Source organism: Leptonotus elevatus, chromosome 2 (genome assembly GCF_054856555.1).
Source record: "Leptonotus elevatus isolate MCC_2025b chromosome 2, RoL_Lele_1.0, whole genome shotgun sequence".
NCBI classification, from domain to species: Eukaryota; Metazoa; Chordata; class Actinopteri; order Syngnathiformes; family Syngnathidae; genus Leptonotus; species Leptonotus elevatus.
In genome coordinates this window covers 39,999,312-40,021,229 of record NC_141240.1, presented here as the reverse complement: position 1 = coordinate 40,021,229, position 21,918 = coordinate 39,999,312, and the positions used below count along the sequence as shown (strand labels likewise).

Genomic DNA, 21,918 nt, shown 5'->3' with positions numbered 1-21,918 from the left:
TCTATCTGTTTCCATTTTGCAGCAATTAGCATTAGAATATAGCTAAGTTTAATCAATTTTCAAAATGTCCGCGGCTGATCTCTTATACTCTGCTGCCACCTGCTGGCCGTTTTATGTAATAACTACCATTGCTTTAAGCAACCTCTTCAGGTCAGAGCCTGCATGAAAGCCTTCTGTATGCTCTAGTATAAAAATGGCAATATTTGAAATAGAACGTTTTTATACGTTTTTGGGAGCAAATTAATTAACTGCTTCTATTTTTTTAACTAGAACAATTGCTTATTTGAGGCTTGGTAGTACCTCATAATTTGGCTAACAGCATAAAGCAAAAATATATATCCACCAAAATGGTAAATAGAGTCGAGGCACTTTTATATCAAGCTACGACTGTTTATTGTCTTGATCCACCTGCCAGAGCTGTAATGCTGTCGTAGCTCACGAAAACACACACACACACACGCGCGCACACACAGTGGCATGCTGCAATGCAGTGACGATCATCTTGACTGACACTGACAGTTATGTCTTAAATATTGTGCCTCCAGCGCTCCACAAATAATGTTTAAAGCTGTGAAACGCTTTCAGCGGGGCGCTCTCACACACAAATGAGTGCCTTCTCTTTAGCTCGTTTGCTCTTCTTTTTTTCTCTCTACATGTTAGTTACTAAGAGACAACGGTGAACGCTGGGAAACACTTGTGAGCTTTAGCCAATCAAACCTGGTCTTTTTCAGCTGTTATTCTGATGCAAATATAATAAACCATACATTTTCCAACTAGGGTTGCAAAACCCTGTGAATTTTGAAGTCTGAAGCTTTCCATGACAATTTACTGGAATGTATGGGCACAAATCGACAGTTAAAAGTGAACTTAAATATAGTTGCGGGGGATATATATTACAGTGGTACTTTCACCTTCAGATAAATGGTCTCTTTGAGTCAAGTGGAAAAAATTACAGTTATTGATGTCACGATAACGGCAGTCACGATATTAAAATTACAACGATATGATCGTCGTCATGCTACGATCTTAATAGCAGCACAACAGTTAAAACTGTCTGTGTTTTTTTTCCACTTGTGCAGTTCCAGCACCCTCTGGTCGTTAGTTTATTAGTGCAGTTTAATTTGAATTAGGCATGTTTGGGCCATGTACATTTAACTTATTCACTCACAGCCATTTTCACTGAAGCAACCCCTTTCGCTCCCAGCTGTTTTACTGGATTTTGACTGATTATTGTCTTCTATTGCTATAAAAACATGGAACCTACCAAAAGAAAGATTAGAGTCTCTTCTTTCATCAGGATTTTTTTATTTATTTGTATCTGTTTCCGTTTTGCAGCAATTAGCATTAGAATATAGCTAAGTTTCATCATGATTCACAAATCTGTTTAAAACACTGGGGAAAAGAGCTTTTTTTGCAACATTGCCCTGGTTTATCTCTTATACTCTGCTGCCACCTGCTGGCCGTTTTTGTACTATTTACTATTCTTCAAGCCACCACTTCATGTCAGAAGCTACATCAAAGCCTTCTGTATGCTCTAACATACATTTTATTTATTTATTTTTAAAGTATAAAAACATTTTTGGGAGTGAAGGACAAAGTATTAAATAAATGTGTTCACATGTTTTTGGGTTTGAATGATTTAAGACCCATGTTAACCGCTAGATGAAGGGGATTCAAAAAGTTGACTTTTGGCCCAACACAACATTGTGAACTACATATAGACCATGACACTTTGCATCACTGAGCCAATAGGATCACATGACAATAAAATGACTGGCCAACTCTTCTTTGTCACTGCTGTCATAAGTCAGGTTTACATCCAATTGTTCTGAAATTTTAAAGCGAATTTACTGAAAATGTGCAAAACGGACATGTGACTTCTGCCCGTTTCCATCTGTTCTTCTTTTGCGAATATTGAGAGTGGACTCCGCCGCTGTAGGTGGCGCTATACACCATAGAGATGTGATCCACCCGTAATTTAAAAGTAAAAGAAAAAGACCAGGAAGCGACTGCCCCGTGTGATGACGTCGTTCGAGTTTTCGTTTGTAATTCTTTGCTGCTTTTCATCTAAAATTGCAATAATATTAGCTTTTTTTAAATTAATTCCAAAAAGATTTCTGTTTCGTCGTCCCCCAAACATACTTTATCGTCCGACATTGCTTTGTGACGTAATATCCGGTCAAAACGTGCGACGTGTATCCAGTCTTGCCAGCAGTTATTCGCAAAACCTGTTTCCATCGCCAAAATTCGCATTTTCCTTTTTTCGATACGCTTCAAGCTTCTAAGCGTACATTTTCAGTTTTATTTTCACATTTCTTGAAAATTCAAATAAAAACGGGTGGATGGAAACCCAACCACTATTTACAAAAACACAATATTGTGCTTCTTTTTCCTTCGATATGCGCTTTTTATTTTTATGTTTTAACAATCTTGTGGGTTTGTATACAGTATGGAGTATTTTTGATTATTTTCACAAGAGTTATTTGTTTGCCTATAGCAAAACAAAATGTTAATATTTCTGCTCGACTTTGATACTTTTCCATTCAATTCCCACTTCATCCCCATGGAACATTTCCAATTTGATATATTTTTCACCCTTTGTAACCCAGACTTTAAAAATTACAAATTTAGCACATGCACAGCAGTTGCAGTTGATCGTTGTTGGTGTCGTGACGAGCAGCACAGCGAGTTGATGCCGAGCCGAGCCGAGCCGCTGTTGTCCAAACTGTTGACGGGCCGAAGGGGAACAATCATCGGGACAGTGAAGGAGGAAGTCTCCAGGCTGCGTGCGGGTGCGGGTGGGGGTGGGGTTGTTTGATGTGGATGGAGCGCAGCGCGCAGATGGGAGCGCCGTTAATCCACGCCGGTTAATTGCGCGCTCGGGGATGGCATCTTGTCAGCAGAGATAAGTTGTCACATTTTCCACTTGAGCTGAGACTAAACGATTGTAAAATAAGTTATGGCCGTCCTTGGGGCTGTCTGCCGTGTGGCGGCCAGCGAGCTCGTGTGCGTTTTTACATGCACACACACATACACTGTCTCTACTGTGGCCATGTCAGTGTCACCGCTGCGCTGTGATATTGATGGAAACTGAATGTTATTTTATTCCGCCGCTAGTCACAGCTGTCAGCAGCCGGGATCGAGATGGAGGGCAGAGAGAGAGAGATGCCGCTCCTTTTCTGCAAATGCATCCCACCTTCACTTTCCAATCAGCAACATGTGAAATATTTGGACATTGTCATGGCTTTAGGATTTGATGATGATTTTTGTAGCAAGTAACATCCGTGTTGTTTTGAGGGATTCTGGGAATTTTCGATGTTGGAAACTTTCCATGGCAAGTTAAATGAATTCAACGGAATAAACCAGGAATTTGATCAATTGAAACTTGCATCCACTTTTACCTTGACTTACGAGTGCCCCTTTTGAGGGTTTTTACTTATGAGCCATTACTTGATCTTTTTTTGTGTGTGTGTAAGAGTCAAAGTTTGAAGTATTGCACTATTATCACTATTATGAGTAGGGCTGGGTTTTAAAAATTGAATAATCAAAATCAGATCGATTTTCAAGCCCAATATTGGGGGGGGAGGGGGGTCCATAAATTCTGAAGAAAATATAATTTTAAAAGCCAATTTTTTGGTCTCTTACTGTTTGCTTGAAATTTACTGTTCTCAAATGAATTTAAAAGTATTTTCTTCAATTTATAAAAGACCTGACTTATTGCACTTTAAGATAATTCATAATATTTTAAGTTTATATTTACAATTATTAAATTAGAATCATGAAAATATTTTCATCTCATCCTTACTGATGTTTGTGTAACACTGAAGTGATTATAATACGTGTTGCTTTTTTGTCATGGCCTTGACATTCAAGAAGAATTGATGTTCCATAATTAATTGATATTGGACTTAAGTGAATCGAATTTATTGGGAAAAATCGAAATTGAATTGAACTCTTGTGAATGAAAATCGAATCGATTGAGGAAATTTGAATCGACATACAGCCCTAATTATGAGGCATTATTATTATTATGCTTATGACAGATATATTTATTAGAGAGAGGTGCAAGGGTTACTCAACAATTAATCGCTGCATATTTTGATCATCGATAACTGGTTTCGAGACCTTCTTTCATTTTAAATTGTCCAAACCTCTTGGAAGTAAATATTTTAAGATTTCTGTAGATCTTCACTAATTCATCGGAATAAACCAGGAATTGATCAATTGAAACATGCTTACACTTTTACCTTCAGTTATGATTTTCCCCGTTTTTGAGTTATGAGCCATTGCCTGGTCTTTTATTTTATTTTTGAGGGTATAAGGGTCAGAGTTTGAGGTATGACCACTAATATTACTATAATGAGGTATTATTATTATTATCATTATCATTATTATGACAGCATATATTTATTTCTGGGATGTTCTGGACCAAATCGATAACCGAATCATAATCATCATGTTTTTGAATAAAAGAGATGTACATTTGAATGATTGAGTGCAAATTGTTCCACTCGTTTTCAAGCCTAACAAAGCGCTTCCATGTCTTTCCAGACGGGGGCATGGGCGACTCCATGTCGTCCAGTCCCAGCATCTCCAGTACGACCAGTCCCAAGATGGAGCCGCCCCCATCGCCGCACGCCAACCGCAAGAAGCACCGGCGGAAGAAAAGCACCAGCAACTTCAAAGCGGACGGCGTCTCCGGCACGGCCGAAGGTAACAAACACCAACTCCAGCCACCATCCTCAATTGTGTTTCACCACTTTTTGTCATCAACCTCAAAACGTGAGGCACAAGTCGTTCAACACACACACACACGCACATGCAGAACAGATGTGCGAGCAGCCGTAGCAGATGTAATGCTGGCTTCTCCATCACGGAAATTACGGTCGGAGCGACACATTTACTAGTTTGTCTTTTCTTGATTTTCACCTCCTCCCATGGTCATCATTTCCCAATTTCATCATGTTTCCTCCTCCTCCAGTTTCTCCTCTTTGTTCTGGTTTCATCAGCGCGCTCCTCATTCCCCCGCCCCCCGTGAGTCAGCCAGAGAGGCTTAAGTGAAATATTATAAATAATCTGTGGTATTGAAATCTTTTATCAGCGCTGTCACTTCCATTATTCAATAAGCGATTAGTTACAGTCTTCCCAATTTAGCCATTAAGCAGCGAGCGAGCGAGCGAGCGCACTCGGGCGGCCGCCGGCTCAGCGCCGCTTGTCACGCCGGGCGGGCGGACAGGTGGCTGAAGTATCGTGGTGTCAGCGTGAGGCCCGGCGTAATTCATGAGGGAGAAACGCCCTCTTGTCTCCCAGCTCCCCCTCATTAGACCCGCTGCACTTGCTGAAGCTAAATTGAAGTTAACCATTGATTTGTGCTACCATAATAAAAAGCAGGTGTGACATTTGTTCCTTCAAACTGTGAAATCCATCGCACTGGCATTGTTTTGGCACTGCAACCTTTGGGTCGAATTGGCCACATACAGTGGATGAGAATCATGCAGGGCGGTTGCTTGCATTCCTGCCTAAGTAGCGTCAAAGCACGGAGATGAGATCATGGACGTGTTCTCATCACTGCTATACTGTATATCCATTATAGTTTTGGAATTTTTTATTTTGAGTTTTGTTTTTTAAATTTAGTTAGTTTTAACTCATTTGCTCCTCAAAACGTATAAATACGTTCTATTTTAAATATTACCTTGCTCCCAAAGACGGATTTTTTACGTTTTATGTGTTTGTTTGTTTGTTTGTTTGTTTGTTTTATGCTAGAGCATATAGAAGGCTTTGATGCAGCCTCTGAACTGAAGAGAATGCTTTAAGCAATGGTAGTTATTGCAAAAACGGCCAGCAGGTGACAGCAGAGTATGAGAGATCCACCAGGGCCATGTTGAAAAAAGCTATTTTCACCGCAGTTTGAATCAGATTTGTGAATAATGATGAAACTTATTCTAATGGTATTTGCTGCAAAACAGAAACAGATTATACTTTTTTTCCTGATGAAAGAAGAGACTCTAATCCAGGGGTGTCAAATGTACGGCCCGCGGGCCGGATTAGGCCCGCAAAGGGGTTTAATCCAGCCCGTGAGATAGTTAAAAAATTAGTAATGTTGGCCCAATTAATCAGACCACCAAAATAAAAAATATATAAATTCATAATTTCACAAGAAATCCTCAGAAGATCAATGCAACTTGTACACGGAATTGACCTGGATGTCATTATTTTACACACATCATAAAGTTTCGATTTTTTGAAAAAGATAAAAATAAAAACAAAGACCAACATAAATCAAACAAACATGCTGAATACGACACACATTCAGCTACTGGTAACACAAACACATATGAAATGGATTAATGTCCAATAACTTTGTTAACTGTGCTACACAATGCATTCTGGGAGCAACACATATATTCAAAACAGGTAGATATAACACGCCCGGAACTCATACGGGCAAAGTGTTGCTGCGTTACATTTGCATTCGTATTATTTTTGGGGAACAATATATTTACAGTTGAGACCCGCTATTTTGGGCAAGCCTGCAAATAGCAAAAATCTGTGTATGACTGACACCGATTGTTTTAAGTTATATGCCATGATTTTACCAGTCCGGCCCATTTGGTAATATATTTTCCTCTATGTGGCCCCTGAGCTAATATGAGTTTGACACCCCTGCTCTAATCTTTCTTTTGGTAGCTTCCATGTTTTTATAGCATTAGAACAGAATGTTCTGTGGGCCTTGCATAATCCAGTAAAACAGCCGGGAGCAAAGGGGGTTTCTTCAGTGAAAATGGCTGCCAGTGAATTAGTTAATTCGTTTTAAGTTGGTTCTGTTAGTTTTTATTAATTTTTGTTATTTTTAAAAAGTGCTTCATTTTAGTTTAGTTTTAGTTTCAATTTTGTTTTTTGTTTTTATGTGTATTACTTGTTCACAAGATTTAATAAACACCATGGTAAACAAAAAAAAGTAATGCATTTCTTACATAGTGTTGCATTTCGGCTGAGTTAAATGAAAAAGCAGGCGAGACGAGCCAAAAGTCAAGAACGCAAAATGGAGCGAAGTCATCTGAAGGTGCTTTTCTATTGGCTGCTGCTAGATGACGTCACTTCTATGTGACAAACGTCCTTGTTCTGGTTAATAGAGAAATAAATCTACTTAAAATCATCTCCAAAGGCTCATGTATTAAATTAATTACCAAAGACTAAAACAAAGGAAATTTTCACAATAATTATAGTTTTGTAAATGTAAAATATAGTTTCAGTTCGAAAAGCATTTTCGTTTTTATTTTATTTTGTTAACGAAATAGTTTTGTTTTTTTTACATTTTTGTTTGTCTTCTCGTTAGTTTAATAACCTTGTCCAGGACATACAGAAGAATTGAAATAGAGTTTCTCTCTCTGTCTCGCTCTCTCGATCGACGGACGTAAACCTGCTTCAGTTGATACTTAGTCCGTGTATTTTTACGAGGCTTCGCTTCATTAAGCACTAGCTAAAAGGTGTGCATCATCATTGATTGGGAATTGACGGTTGACGGAAGTGCCCACCTCTCGAAATGAGTACATGATATGGAGTAGAAAAAGACAGAAATGTTTTTTTCTTGGGGCCGATTCCGATGCCGATTATTAGTAGTCAAGGAGGCCGATAACCGATATCTGAAGCCGATATTCTTTTTTTTCTTTTTTTTATTATGCCAGTGTGTACAATATTTCCACACTGCTCTTGTTTCTTTCATCGTAGTGTATAACACAAGATAATAAATTAATCACCAAAGACAATAGAGTTCAATTGTGTGTTGATCCCCTATTTTTGGTTTCTTTGTTGGGGCTCGTCTCATTTTGCTCACTCAATCAAATGAGAAGGAAATGAATTTTCCCAGCAAGCATTTATTTCTATGATGTTTAACAAGAAGTGAGCCTGGAACAGGTGTTAATTCTTTAACTGTGGCCTTGACAATTATACGTCTGACCTTTTGTTGATGCCATGCGACCAATGAACCTTTCCAGTTTGGACTTTGATGTCAAATGAGTGCTCACGTGATCCACCCTCTCTGTGTTGGGTCCACTTTGTGCCGTGGAGAAGCTTCCCCGTCCCCTCGCTTGAGTCACATGACCTGTAGATCCCACCTTGCGTTCCCCGACTGCACCACACCCTCAAAAGGTGCGAAGGCATCCCGGGGTTGTCAGGTGACATTATCCGAGGTGTGCTTTGTATCCATGCGAGCAGCGTGCACTATTTTCCAGGTTATTAAAGTAGTAAAAGGCTGCTGATATGGAGAGTAATGACCTGTGTCGCAAAGCAATACTGTGCGCGCTGACATTTAAGCTTTTAATTTGTGTTTCCCGAGGCCCCGTTTGTGTCCCTCACACCTCCCCTCTCATTGCACCTGGCGGCCTGCTGTCACGTACACACACACGCACGCTATGCATGTCGGCCCCTCCCCCCTATATTTGGTTTGTTCTGTTTGTGCCGCTAAAGGTTGCCGGTGTCAGAGTTCACAAATTGCCTCGACGCCGCCTCTCTGCGTGAATGTCGCTCACAGTAGCCGAGAGCGTTGGCGGTAATTACCAATACCGCGTGAGCGACCGGCCGTCTGGCATCGCTCGGATACGCTCGTGTACGTCGCGCCGACTCAAGGAGGACGATTTACTTGCAGCACAAGCAAAAGGCCCACTTTAAACTCATTTTCATGTTGTGTTTGTGGGACTTTCTAAGCAGTTGCCAGAGTGGATCAAATCAAACCTTTATTTAAATCTCCAAATATTAGTGGTGCAACGGATCATCATTGATCCGTGGTCGGTTCGGATCAGGCCCCACGGTTCGGAAACAACACGCCGCCCACGCTTCTGCTAACTTCAAAATAAAGTTGACCAAATAATACGGCAATGCAAATAGCCTTAGTCGACTTTTACTTTGAGGTTAGCCCACGTTGCGTGATGGCGAGCTTGACTTCCCTTTTAGACGTTTAGGATTTTGTTATTGTACTTTTTATTGACATTAAATTTGCGACCAACATCAACACAAAGCTTTCCCGAACTCGTATTCAATCGCTGATTTAGGACGCTAAGAAACGGCTAATTAATTTTGCCGTTGTATGATACGGCAGAAGTCTCTGACGTAAGTGGCTAGCTGCTAGCTGTCAGCATTACCAACGAGTGCCTAAATGAGTTTGACAGCTGGCTTACTTATTTATTTATTTTCAATATTCTAGACCAAGGCTACTTTGTAATTCACTCTCCATGTTAAAAGGAATGCCTTTAATTGCACTTTTAGGTATTTTCATTTTTTAGATATATATATATATAATTTTAAGATAAATAGAACTTTGTCTCCATTTATTTTATAAAATTTAAAAAAATATATATTAAAAAAAAGAAAACCATTCAACCCAGTATTTCAAATGAAGCCGTTTAGATTTTAGGAACACAACTTTAAGCCATTAATACCTTATTTTACACATGGATCATGTATATAAAAAAATATATATATATATATATATATATATATATATATTATATATATATATATATATATATATATATATATATATATATATATATATATATATATATATATATATATATATATATATATATATATATATATATTATATATATATATTATATTTCTGTCTCATATTGCACTAAAAGTTGTGTTTCTAAATCCTAAACAGCTATATTAGACATTTTGAATGGATTTTTTAAAATTGAATGTAAAGTACTATTTACCTTTTTTATTTTGCTGATCCGAAAACAATGCGATCTGTGACTCAAATCCGTGATCCAATCCGTGACTTTTGTGATCCGTTGCACCACTACCAAATATAATTTTCAATGATGTGGGATTATTTGTATTGTGTGTAACTCTTTCAATGAATGGAAGTTGTTCATGAGATACATGTCTGCAAGAACTATTTCATTGAATTTACTAAGGTCTAAGGTCATCCCATTAAACCAATCAGAAGTTCAGGCTGTAGCGCCAAAGGGCGTCAGTGATCCTTCTCATCGGAATTTTACAGAAGAGCGCTTCTCTGGCTTATTTGTCCTCGCCATTGTATTATACTGGAAAAAAACTGGAGGGTAACTAGTCATTCTCAGATGCTTGCAATTAGACCGATTACTGGAATTGTGCAAGTGCAAACGTTGATTCCCCTATAGGCGTTGGAATTGAGCGTCAACAGAGCAAACATGCTAATAGGGCTGTGCAATTAATTGAAATTCAATTGCAGTTACAGTACAATTATTACACTCCACAATCACAAAATCTGCATAATCGTAAACAAAAATGAAAGATTATTAATACTAATTTTGATGTTTGCACCCTTTTTAATTTTAAAATGACTAATTTAATACATCCTCTTTGGTCGACTTGCATTATTATAGTGTTTCAAAGAAATTTATTTTTCTTAATATTTTTTAAGTTTAAACATTTTCTTGTTTTGTACCAAAAATTGTCCTAATCGTGATTTAAATTATTACCAACTTTATTTAACTCATTTGCTCCCAAAAGCATAAAAATGTTCTATTTTAAATATTGCCATGGTCCCAAAAATGTATTTATATTTTTGTTTTTTGTGTTTTTTTTTAATGCTAGAGCATACAGAAGGCTTTGATGCAGCCTCTAACCTGAAGAGGTCGCTTAAAGCAATGCTAGTTATTACCAAAAAAACGGCCTGCAGGTGGCAGCAGAGTATAAACAGATTAGTGAATAATGATGAAACTTAGCTATGTTCTAATGCTAATTGCTGCAATACAGATTCCTGATGAAAGAAAAGACTCTAATCTTTCTTTTTGTAGCTCCCATGTTTTTATAGCAATAGAACACAATATTCTGTGGGCCTTGCAAAATCAGTCCAAATCTAGTAAAACAGCCGGGAGCGAAAGGGGTTGCTTCAGTGAAAATGTCTGCTGGGAGTGAATGAGTTAATATTTTCTTCATAATTGAGCAGCCCTGCTAACTTTCTGTTGCCTCCCTTCATGACAGCTTCCGGAAACATGAAAACTCAAGTGTTCCCGTGATCAGTTAGCTTTTCAATTAGCAATTGAGCTAGCCTGACTGTTCCACGAGAGCAAGGAGGGGAGTGCAATTGTTATTCCACAATAATAAGCATCAATATTGTGAGTTAATGTTCTTCTTGACTGAGAGTATTTAGCAACGGCAAAATAACTTCAAAATAAAAGCATACCAAGGCATGTGTCCATGTATTAGTTAGTGTATTTGTCTTCTCACCACATTGGCAACATGTTGCCGTCATGCATAGCATTGCTACGGCTGACATGACGGTCTTTTTGACCATGCACACCAAATAAACGACGGGTACCCAAGGCAGGAAAAAAACATCTTCAAGCATTTTTTTGAATGGAGGTACTCAAATGACTCAAGAAGTATCACCCCTACTCCTCTCTCTCACTCCCGACAGAGCAAGAGGAGAACTTTGAGTTCACCATTGTATCACTTACGGGTCAAACGTGGCATTTTGAAGCCACTTCGTATGAGGAGCGAGACGCCTGGGTGCAGGTCATCGAGGGTCAGATCCTGGCCAGTCTTCAGTCCTGTGAGAGCAGCAAAAACAAGGTGGGTGTGCCATTGTGCCGTATTACTCGCATGCTCGGGTGATTTCTTACTTACAAAAAGGCGACCACCTGAGCAACGTGTGTTGACATTTGTGTCCTCCTTCCAGTCTCGTCTGACCAGCCAGACGGAAGCCCTGGCGCTGCAGTCGATCCGAAATATTCGTGGAAATAGCCGCTGTGCTGACTGCGACTCTCAAAGTGAGTAGAGAGCTTTTTTTCTGTGGATTTTTACAGTATACAGGCGAGTTAGAATTTAGAGATGTGTGCCTTCGGTGTAGTACCATATTGTGCCACAGCATGCCGGGCAGCACTGAGCTCAACTGGATATAGATGCAGCGTAATTAAGAGAAGAGAAGAATCTTCCTACTAAGTATATGACTGTGAGGTATACAGTATATTGTAAGGATGTAACGATAACAGTAATATCGTGATATCACAATATTAAAATTACCACAATATCGTCATCGTCATGTCACGATACTGAAAGCAGCACATCTGTCAACAAAGGCCAGCTTGTATTCCATTTGTGCAGTGGTTAGTTTATTAGAGCAGTTTAATTTTAAATGGTTATTACTCCTAAATATAAATATTTTTCAACTTCCAAAAAAAAAAAAGATTGTTGGCCCACAGTGATACTGGGCGCTGGTGAGCCAATAGGAGCGCATGACAATGACATATTTCTCCGTCACTGCAGTTATTATGTACAAAAAAACAAAAATAAATTCCAATATATATATTTTTCCCCACAATATCGCAATATTTATCGTATTGTGATGTTTGGATATTATTACATCCCTAATATATTGGTGTTTAATTATTCATACATGCAGTTAATTCTCCTGAAATGATGTTGCTCTGTATATATTAAAAATTAGCAGTTGTTTGAAGGTCTACCGTAAGATTGAGGCAAAATGCCTTTTATGTCGTTTTGCATTATATGTTAGCATTAAGTCAGGTGACTTTTGTGGATTTTTTTGCCAGAGTAGATATGCACACACGCAGATTTGCTAATTAAAGACACATACACGTATTTCCTGTCAATTTTATGTTTATGTTGCAATTAGGGCTGGGCAATATATCACAAAAAATATCAATATCGCGATATACAATATGCGTATTGCAAAGACATACAATAAGTTTCACATGAAATTGTTTGCTTTTATCTAAATTTGACCAGTCAGACGCCAACTTAAACGTGCATTACTATTCAATAGTTGAACATTATCTAGGGTAATTACAATTAATTAATTAATTAACAATGCATTGAGCTTGCTTAATTTGCCACAGAAAAAATGTTGAATAACTTTCAATGTGTTTGGCAGAACTATTTAAAAATAATAATAATCATGGTCATGCTATATTGTTTAGTTCCATGTATTGTTGATCTGTAACTTTGATGAACGGGGTTTCGCTGTTATGTTTCAAGCTGTTTGCATGAGCGCCACTAACGCTGTCATTTTGACACACGCAGACCCGGACTGGGCCAGCCTCAACCTCGGAGCCCTGATATGTATCGAGTGCTCGGGCATCCACAGAAACTTGGGCACCCACCTGTCCCGGGTTCGCTCGCTGGACCTCGACGAGTGGCCGCTGGAACTCATCAAGGTCATGTCCGCCATCGGCAACGAGTTTGCCAACAGCGTGTGGGAGGCCAACTCGCAGGGTCACCTGAAGCCGGGACCTGATGCCAGCAGGTAGGCAACCCTGTTGCACTTTCACTGGGTGCCGATAGGGGGCGTTGTTTGGGAGAGCGTGGCGTGTCCTAGATGGTGCGCGCCAAGCTAACTGCCATCAAGACTTCTAACAGTTGGCTACCAACCACTTCGGGTTGGTAGGTTGGTTCGAGGTTTAAAGGGAAAGTCAATCTTAAACATTTCTAATATAACATATTAGTTATATGTGACCCCGCTAGTCTAAACATGACATTCTTATGAATATTACATTTTTGGAATATGAGTTATGTGGCCATTTTGCCACTTGCCGTCGACTGAAGATGACATCACAGTTTCTCAGCCGCTCAGGCAACAACCAATCAGAGCTCACTTGTTTTCTGAAGCTGAGCTGTGATTGGTTGTTATTTGAGACCTTAGGAACTGTGATGTCATTTTCACTCGACAGCAAGTGGCAAAATGGCCGCCCCCTCAGATAGATTAAAAACTGCTGGATTTTGCTGCTTAATTCGTATTCCACTAACACAATATTAACCAGAATAACATATTTAGTAGGGATGTCCCGATCCGATCACGTGGTTGCTGACTCGATCGGAATCGTATGTTGTCTCCCTATCAGGACTCGGATAAATATATGAGGTTATTTTTTTATAACTTTTTACTAAATCTTGAGTTGGGCGACATTTTATTTTTTCATTTTTCCACACAGTGCGTGTGGCATGGCGTCACTTCACTATCGTTACGCTATTAATGCCATTGAGTGGCGGGGCTGAACAAGGAAAAGGTATTTGGAAGTAGATCATAATAAGTTCTTATCATCTTTAATGTGGAAAGCGGAGACGGTGTGACTTGCACTGTTTGCAATGTAAGCATTTCTTGTGGCGAAAAGGATATATAGTACTGTAGATACGTTGATTCCCCGCTGCACCGCTACACTTCATTGACGGGCAACCGGCAAGCCCCGCCGCCGTTAAGCACTGGCGACTTGGACTTGTTTCGCACCATCACGGCAGATCCAGCTGCGGGCGCGCTTCCTTTCCTTCCCGCGAATCCAACTGCGGCGCCTGCGCCGGCGACTCTGGGGTCTGGACGCCCTTCGAAGGGAGCCCGGTGCCTAGCTTAGCCTAGCCTAGCTTATCCTATTTTAGCCTAGCCTCGTTTATCCTATTTTAGCCGAGCCTAGCGCGAATCCAAAGGGTTGGACATCCTCACAGTGTCGCCAAATCCCGTCCAGGCCATCAGTCCAGACCCAAAGTCAGGATATAGTAAGATTAAATTCATTTTGCTTGCTTGATCTTCAAGTGCAGCCTTTTGTTTGTTGTTAAGTTGGCTTGTTTACGCACAAATATAAAGTATCTTTTCTTCCTGAAGTAAAACAACATTAGGTTAGCCCATCAATTTATGTTAAGTAGCATGCTTTCTAACGGCTACAGTAGGTTCTCAAAAATAAAGCTCTTGTGAAAAATGAATATACTGCTTAATAATAGCCCTTTGAGTAACTCATAGATGTGCCAAAAAAAGGGGATTTAAATGGTTTACTTAATTTAACCACTGTCCACTCACCATATAAAAGGTGTTGGGGTAGTTTTGTTTAAAAAAATTAATTTAAAAAAATCTTAATTAAATACAGAGGTATCAGATCGGGACTCGGAATCGGCTGATCTCAAAATGAGGTCACTCGGGTCCAAAAAAGTGTGATTGGGACATCCCTAATATTTAAAACATACTATTGTCAAGACATTTTTTGGGGGGTGACTTTTGTTTTTTTGTTTGATGCCAATTTACAGCATAAGTTATATCACGCCAATTTACACATTGAACAGGTCAAGAGGCACTCGCGTACATTAAAGAACAACAATTGAACAGAAGCCAGCCTCTATAGGGCCGATGTATGTTGAGATGAAGAGACAGAGTAGTAGAGTGACACAGGGCAGATAAATAGTGAGAAACTGGATGCAGGGGTTGAGCGACAAGGGAACAATTGGTAGACTAACAGCTGAATCAACAACCGTAATAGTCCCACGATGACAGCTACTGGTCCGCTCCCAACACGACTGCCAGTAACCAGTAGATAATAAATGTGAAGTTGCCATGGTGCAGAGAAAGACAAAGAGAAGCAACTTAGTAGCATACGACATCAGGGTTCACCAATTCCGGTCCTCGAGGTCCAGAGTCCTGCCGGTTTTGGGTGTTTCCGCCCCACTCGCACACAGCTCTATCCATTCTTAGAAGCAAGTTGAGATACAAAAAAAAAAGGTAAGAAGGATAGAGACAAAAGATGATGAAGGTAAGCTTCCCTTTGAAGTCGAGGCCTATGGCAGCGTAATTTAAGAGACGAGCCCGGATATCATCCATGAAGAGAAGCACACGTCCCGGCATACGTTGAGGTGTTGGCACGTTCAGACGAGCAAGAGTACAAATGAGCGCAAGAGTGCAACACACATGGCTGCAGGAAAAATGCAAATGAACATCAATCAGTCAGCCATCGACTGTGCGCACGCACGCACACGCACCGAGCGCATTGACGTGCCATTAACCCTAGTCCATCAGAGCGCTAATGCTTTTATTGTTGCTCATGTTGCTATTTATTTATTAATCTGATGTATGTTTCCCCCTGAAGAGATTAGAGCAAGTCAATATTATCTCAATTTAGCTGCGACGCTCCACTGCAGCTGCATCGCTCTCCAGCCCGTCAATAGTATTTATCAGACCATTCCTTAAGTGCCTTGATTTTCACTCCCGCCCTGTTCATGACTTCTGTCTCGACTCTTCTGAACGTCCTGCTCATTTCACGCTTGCGTGCCACTGAAACCTTGGACTGAGCAAGAAATCTGCGCCGGATGGTTCATCCCCTGCAAAGGTTTTGGAGCAGTGAGACCAATTACGTGATTTTGCCTTCGAATTGAGGCATCGACTTCTTCACAAAAGACAAATGTGAGGCCAGCTCAACATTTTACCTTTGACGATTGCATACAGAACTTTACATTGCAGGGCGTGATGCCTAATTCTAGTCTTTTTTATGTACTCGTTTACATTACTAAAACAAATGCGAATTCTGATGTAAATGGCACACGTCCATGATTGTGAAGCGTGAAGTCGAGTGTCAGGCACAAACAACGTCATGTTGGAACAGTGTTTGCACAAGTAAATATAGTTTGCAGTCGCGGGAGGAGGTAGAAATATTTTGGGGAATGCGAGATGACGCTCTTCGATCTCATCGTTTCATGGAGTCGTCCACTAAAGATGATGTCACGTTATTGTCGCGCGTAACTAACACATTCACTCGCAGCCATTGTCACTGAAGCAATCCCCTTCGCTCCTGGCTGTTTGACTGGATTTTGACTGATTTTGCAAGGCCCACAGAATATTTGTGGCGGCTGTGGATCAGGGTGTAGAGACGGTTGTCCAGTAACCAGAAGGTCTGTTGTTCGATCCCCGCTCTCCCCAAGTCATGTGTCGTTGTGTCTTTGGGCAAGGCACTTGACACACATTGCCTCCAGTGCTACTCACACTAATGTATGGAAGGTGCGAATGTTTGTCAGCCTTTCCCAGGGCAGCTGTGGCTACTTAAGTAGCTTAACGCCACCACAGTGTGAATGTGTCAGTGCATGAATAATGTAGCTATTCCTCTGTAAAGGATCTTTTATTATTATTGTGTTCTATTGCTATAAAAACATGGAACCTACCAAAAGAAAGATTAGAGTCTCTCTCATCAGGATTTTTTTAAATATTTTTGTCTGTTTCCGTTTTGCAGCAATTAGCATTAGAGTATAGTTTCATCAATATTCAGATTCCTGTTGAAAACACTGACAAAAAGAGCTTGTTGCAACATGGCCCTGGTTGATCTCTTATACTCTGCTGCCACCTGCTGGCCGTTTTTTGTAATAACTACCATTGCTTTAAGCCACCTCTTCATGTCAGAAGCTGCATCAAAGCCTTCTGTATAAATACGTTTTAGGGAGGGAAGGACAAAGTATTAAAAAACGTTTTTACACATTTTTGGGATTGAATGAGGTAATGAACCTTCTGCGTGCATGAATTACTACTATCACCACAAATGTCCACTTCATACTTCATGTTCCAGATGAGATTAAAGGCAATTATAAAAGTAACGCTGTTACTTAAAGCAATTTTTGCACATTCACAGATGATTGTTGTCTCCCAAACAATCGACTCCACACTCACGCATATTTGGCTTTTGATGATGTATAGGTCGGATGTGTACAGATGAGTGCAGACATATCGCATACATATCTGATCCACATATGAATGAAGTCCAGGTTGGATTTGAAAAAATTGCACTCTTTACACTACATGAAAAGTCTGATACAGTACATGTTGCATATGGGCTAAGAAATTGAAGCTGCAGCGTGAACATCGCCGTAGCAAAAATGTTGGAACATGTAACAATGTTTTGTTACCCCAGTGCATCCATCATATTGATTATTCAAACAGTAAATAGCTTAAGATATTTAGTATTCCAATAAAATTTTTTTTTTATAGTTTTAATCTAACATTCACTCATTTTAAAATCATCTTTTGGTGAAGTGAGTAAAATTAAAAACAAATGTCCATGATGTGACTTGTGATGTACACAGGCTTCTCTGGAGCATCACTTTTGCTAGAAATCATGTATGAGGAAGGATTACAGGGAAGGCGGGGGGGACTGGGGGGTAGTGTGAGACAGATAGATTGAACACCCCCCCGCCCCACATGGTCTCTCAAGTGAGTAATAGAGGCCGAAATTTCATTTTGCAAGTGGCTGATTTAATGATCCAAAGGGTAATTAATGGCCTGATTATCTTAATGTTAAATATGGCCAGCAGCAATTACACTGACCTCCTGTCTGTCAAGGTCTGAACACCCCCACCCAACCACATCCTGTTTGGAGGTTTGGAGCTGCATGGGAAGGAAACTGGAAGACTCAGCAAAATAAAGAGCAAGGTGGTCATGTAAAAAGGAGTCGAGAGGATGGTCTAAAGAAGAAAATGAAGGAAGGTTGAAGGAGGGAAATGAAGGTTCGTTTGGGAGCTGAGATGAGGAGGACAAGAGGAAGAAAGGCAAGCAAAGATGGCGAAGGGAGTACGATGGTAGGAGCCCAGGGGAAAATGGAGGAGGGTTGGCGAAGGAGGTGCATTAGCATGGCTGCCTGTATTAAACTCCGCCTCCTCCCCTTGCTGACTGCCTGGTCTGGCCAGAGGGAGAAATTATGTTCATGGAGATCACGCCCCTGTCCGATGAGATATGTGACAGGCCGGTCTCCAGCTGTTGTCATCATCTCTTTATCAACCTCCGCTTTGTACCCACCGTTCACGGCTCGCCGTAAGCCCACCCACAACATTGCAGAGTCCAGGTCACATTAGCATCAGGGAGACCAGGGCTAGACTCTTAAGGACTCGCACCATCGCGCTTGAAGATGAGAGGGGGGATACTTGTTGACGTCGTCGTGGTAACGCTGCAGAGCTCGGCTGCGCAGTCCAAAGCGCAAAAAGACTGCGCCATCCTCTAAACGCTCCCATTAACCCCTGGCCGCCCGCGGTCAAGCGTCCTCACCTCAGCTGGCATGCTCGCCGATATCGGCGCCACAGCTGACGCCACAGCTGAGGGGGCTGCTAAGTTTGGGCTGGCTGCCCGTGGTTCCAACAGCCACAGGGGTGGGCCGCTTTAGTCGCCACTCTTGCTTGTGTTGTTGGCGTCGCAGCTCATTGTTTTAATTATCTGCGGAGTGACACGCCAACACCAGCTCGCCCGGCACCCTGGGCCTTTTGGGGCTTGACTTGACGCAGCGTGTTAAATAGGCCTGGGCGGACAGCAAGTGACAGCGCCGCTAAGCCGCCCTTCTGGCTTGCAGACCGCAGAGGTGACGTGCGGGCGGCCGTGTCCCTTCCTTCCAAATAATGACCTTTGGCGGCTTTTCCCAGAGGCTGGCCTTGGCCTGGTTCTGCTCGTGTTTGTCATGGATGTTCTGCGCATTCAAAGCACTTGACTCACCCAGTTTGAACCCCACCACTTAGCGGGGACCAAAGAAATGCGGCTTAATCCACCTGGTGGTGGACGGTTGTATGTGGAATGGTAAATGGTACTTGATTTTGTATAGCGCTTTTCCACCTTACAAGGTCCTCAAAGCGCTTGACATTCGACTACTCGTTCACCGACTGATGACGCAGCATCAGGGGCAACTGGGGGTTCAGTATCTTGTTCAAGGATACTTCCGCGTGGTCACAATGGAGTGGGATCGAACCCACAACTTCTGGATTGGGAGATGACCACTCTACCACAGATCCGCGCCGCCGCCATAAGGGGAAGGGAAGGATGGTCTCAACAGACCAGAGGTTCTTAAACTTGTTGGAAGTCAGTGGTGTAGTCCAGGATATACGCAGGTAAAGGGTGTATACGCACTTCTTTTTCAGCCAGTCTTGCATCTACCCAATTTTAAATCCTCAGTTTTGCGTCTACTCACTTCTAAATTCTTCCTTGATGTGCACCGTTCAGCTCCTCTGCTGCTAAATGACTTGTAGGCGATGCCTTCGCTGATTGGATTGGCTAACTTTACACATGAGGACTGATGAGCCAATCGTAGGCAGAGTAGGGCGGAGTGTACGATCCTTCAAATAGTGTCCGGAACGGTAACTCTGGAGTTCAACAGGATGGCATCACACTCATACACCAGTGTGATTTCCATCCCCGGAGCGGTCGCCGGCGGTTACGCACTTATCTACTGATCTAGTGTTGTTTTAGTAGCAAGGCTGGTCGTTTATTTTAAAGTAAGTTAAAACACAAGAATGGTGACGTCGACTTGAAGATTCGGCTTAAACCAATATTGAGGTCTAATATTTCAATTTTAATTGTTCATTGTTCACTAAATTGCGTTTTCCCCGCAGCACAAATAGGCCACGCCATGTAGCGCGGTAACCCGTCTTAACCAGGTTAAGAAGCACTGCACCAGATCGTAAGAACGGTGGTTCAAGAATGAGCATCATTGCATCGCTTAACAGCGGCCCGTGCGTGACGGATGCTGAGCCAGTATTAATTCAGTGTGAACGCCGATGAATACATGCTCCGAGTAATAATGTGACCCCACGCCCCCCCCCACCCCCACCCCCTTCCTGAAAAGGCCATCCCAGCGCCAACAGATTTCAAATGAGACCTGCTGCTTTTAATCTGAGGTAGGGTGTCAGGTGCGACGGCCATGACATGGCGGCGCGATTGGGCTCAGGGGACTGGATGGGGCAGCCAGCAAAAAGGGGGAGGGGGGGGGGGCACATCACAAGATAATTGCCCCCCAGGGTCAGAGCAGTGTCAGGGGGGGGGGGGGGGAGCGGATAATACTGCTGCTGCTGCCCACGGTTCTGTGATCATAGTGGGCTTGGGACATCGGAAGAGAATGCTGACAAAGATTGAGCACCCCAGACGAGACTGGACGGACGTCTTTGGAGCTAATTTACTGGAGGACGTTTAATAAGTCACTCACAAACTAAGACATGTTTCTCTCTCTGCTGGAACAGACTCAACTTGTGTGCCGATGATGACCGAGCCCACCCCGGCTGCCCTAAATCCCGCCGCCATTATGCGCAGCCCCTGCTGATGCGCGGCGTCCCCTCGGCCCGCATTTTAAGCAGCGCACGCTGGCAGAAAGAAGCCTCCTGACAGGCGGGCCAGCGCAAATAATTGGGCCTCCATTCTAATTCATCCTTGATTAAATGAGTCCTAATAGACATTATTTTTTACATGACTGCCTTCGCTGGCGCCCGCAGCCGCGTCCTCCGACTCGCCTAATGAGCCCTCCAATTTACTATTGACATTAAACCGGCTGACACGAGCCAATCAGATTCAGCCTTCATGGTTGGTCGTCAGCGGGAGCTTCTGCTAATGTGGGCTAAAAGCGCATTTTTTATGCCTGAGTCATCGCAGCATCGTAATGAGTAAGTCAATAACGGTCGCGACATGCATGACTCTGGCGTGCTTCTACAGCAGATCGCAAATGTAGATATAAAAACGAATATGAATGCCGCCGGTAAGCGTCTTCCCACCCTGTGGCTGATTGGCCCACTCAGCCAGTTGCTCATACCACGGTGGCGGGGTGGGGTGGGAGGATGGGGTCCTCCTCGGGTTTGTGGGTAATATGTTTGGATTGAATGGGTTCACGTGCTGCTGATAAACATTTGAGACACTCTTATTTTGCCGTTTTACTCATTAATGCAAGCACGGGCAAAATAATCATCATTAACTGATGTTTACCATAGCATTTCTAATACTGTAATGTAGAGCTGTCAAAATGAATCGACAAGTAATCGATTATCAAATTAATCGACAACTATTTGAATAATTGAGTTATCATTTGGAGCCATTTTTTTTTATTAAAAATTGACGACTGTGTTTAATCAAAATAAGACATTTGCGAACATCTGTTTTTACTTTAAAGAACAATGGCCGAACCAAGTAACACAACAATCCCCACTTTTTTTTATCACTATACAAATACAAAGTACAAAATCCAGTAAACAATAAACACTGGTTAATAAACAAAATAATCCAAATGAAGTCATCGTTTTTTCTAATTCCCTTTAATGCAAAATTAAAATAATCTAAAAAATATTGGATAGAAATAAATAGTCAATTGTATAAATATTATATTATTATTAATATATAAAATAATATATTTTTAAAAAATCCAACTGAACTGATGT

The 21,918-nt window shown here is 41.5% G+C and overlaps 1 protein-coding gene across 3 annotated transcripts in view; it reads left to right on the top strand.

The window, feature by feature from the left end:
* Window positions 1–21,918, top strand: part of agap1 (ArfGAP with GTPase domain, ankyrin repeat and PH domain 1) — an 86,308-nt gene that overhangs the window by 56,845 nt on the left and 7,545 nt on the right. For all 3 annotated transcript variants that reach the window (XM_086067891.1, XM_086067890.1, XM_086067889.1), the window contains 4 exons: window positions 4,552–4,713; window positions 11,408–11,562; window positions 11,669–11,759; window positions 13,033–13,255. In XM_086067891.1, the coding sequence (XP_085924017.1) occupies window positions 4,552–4,713; window positions 11,408–11,562; window positions 11,669–11,759; window positions 13,033–13,255 (631 nt within the window). The remainder of the gene's footprint in view (window positions 1–4,551; window positions 4,714–11,407; window positions 11,563–11,668; window positions 11,760–13,032; window positions 13,256–21,918) is intronic.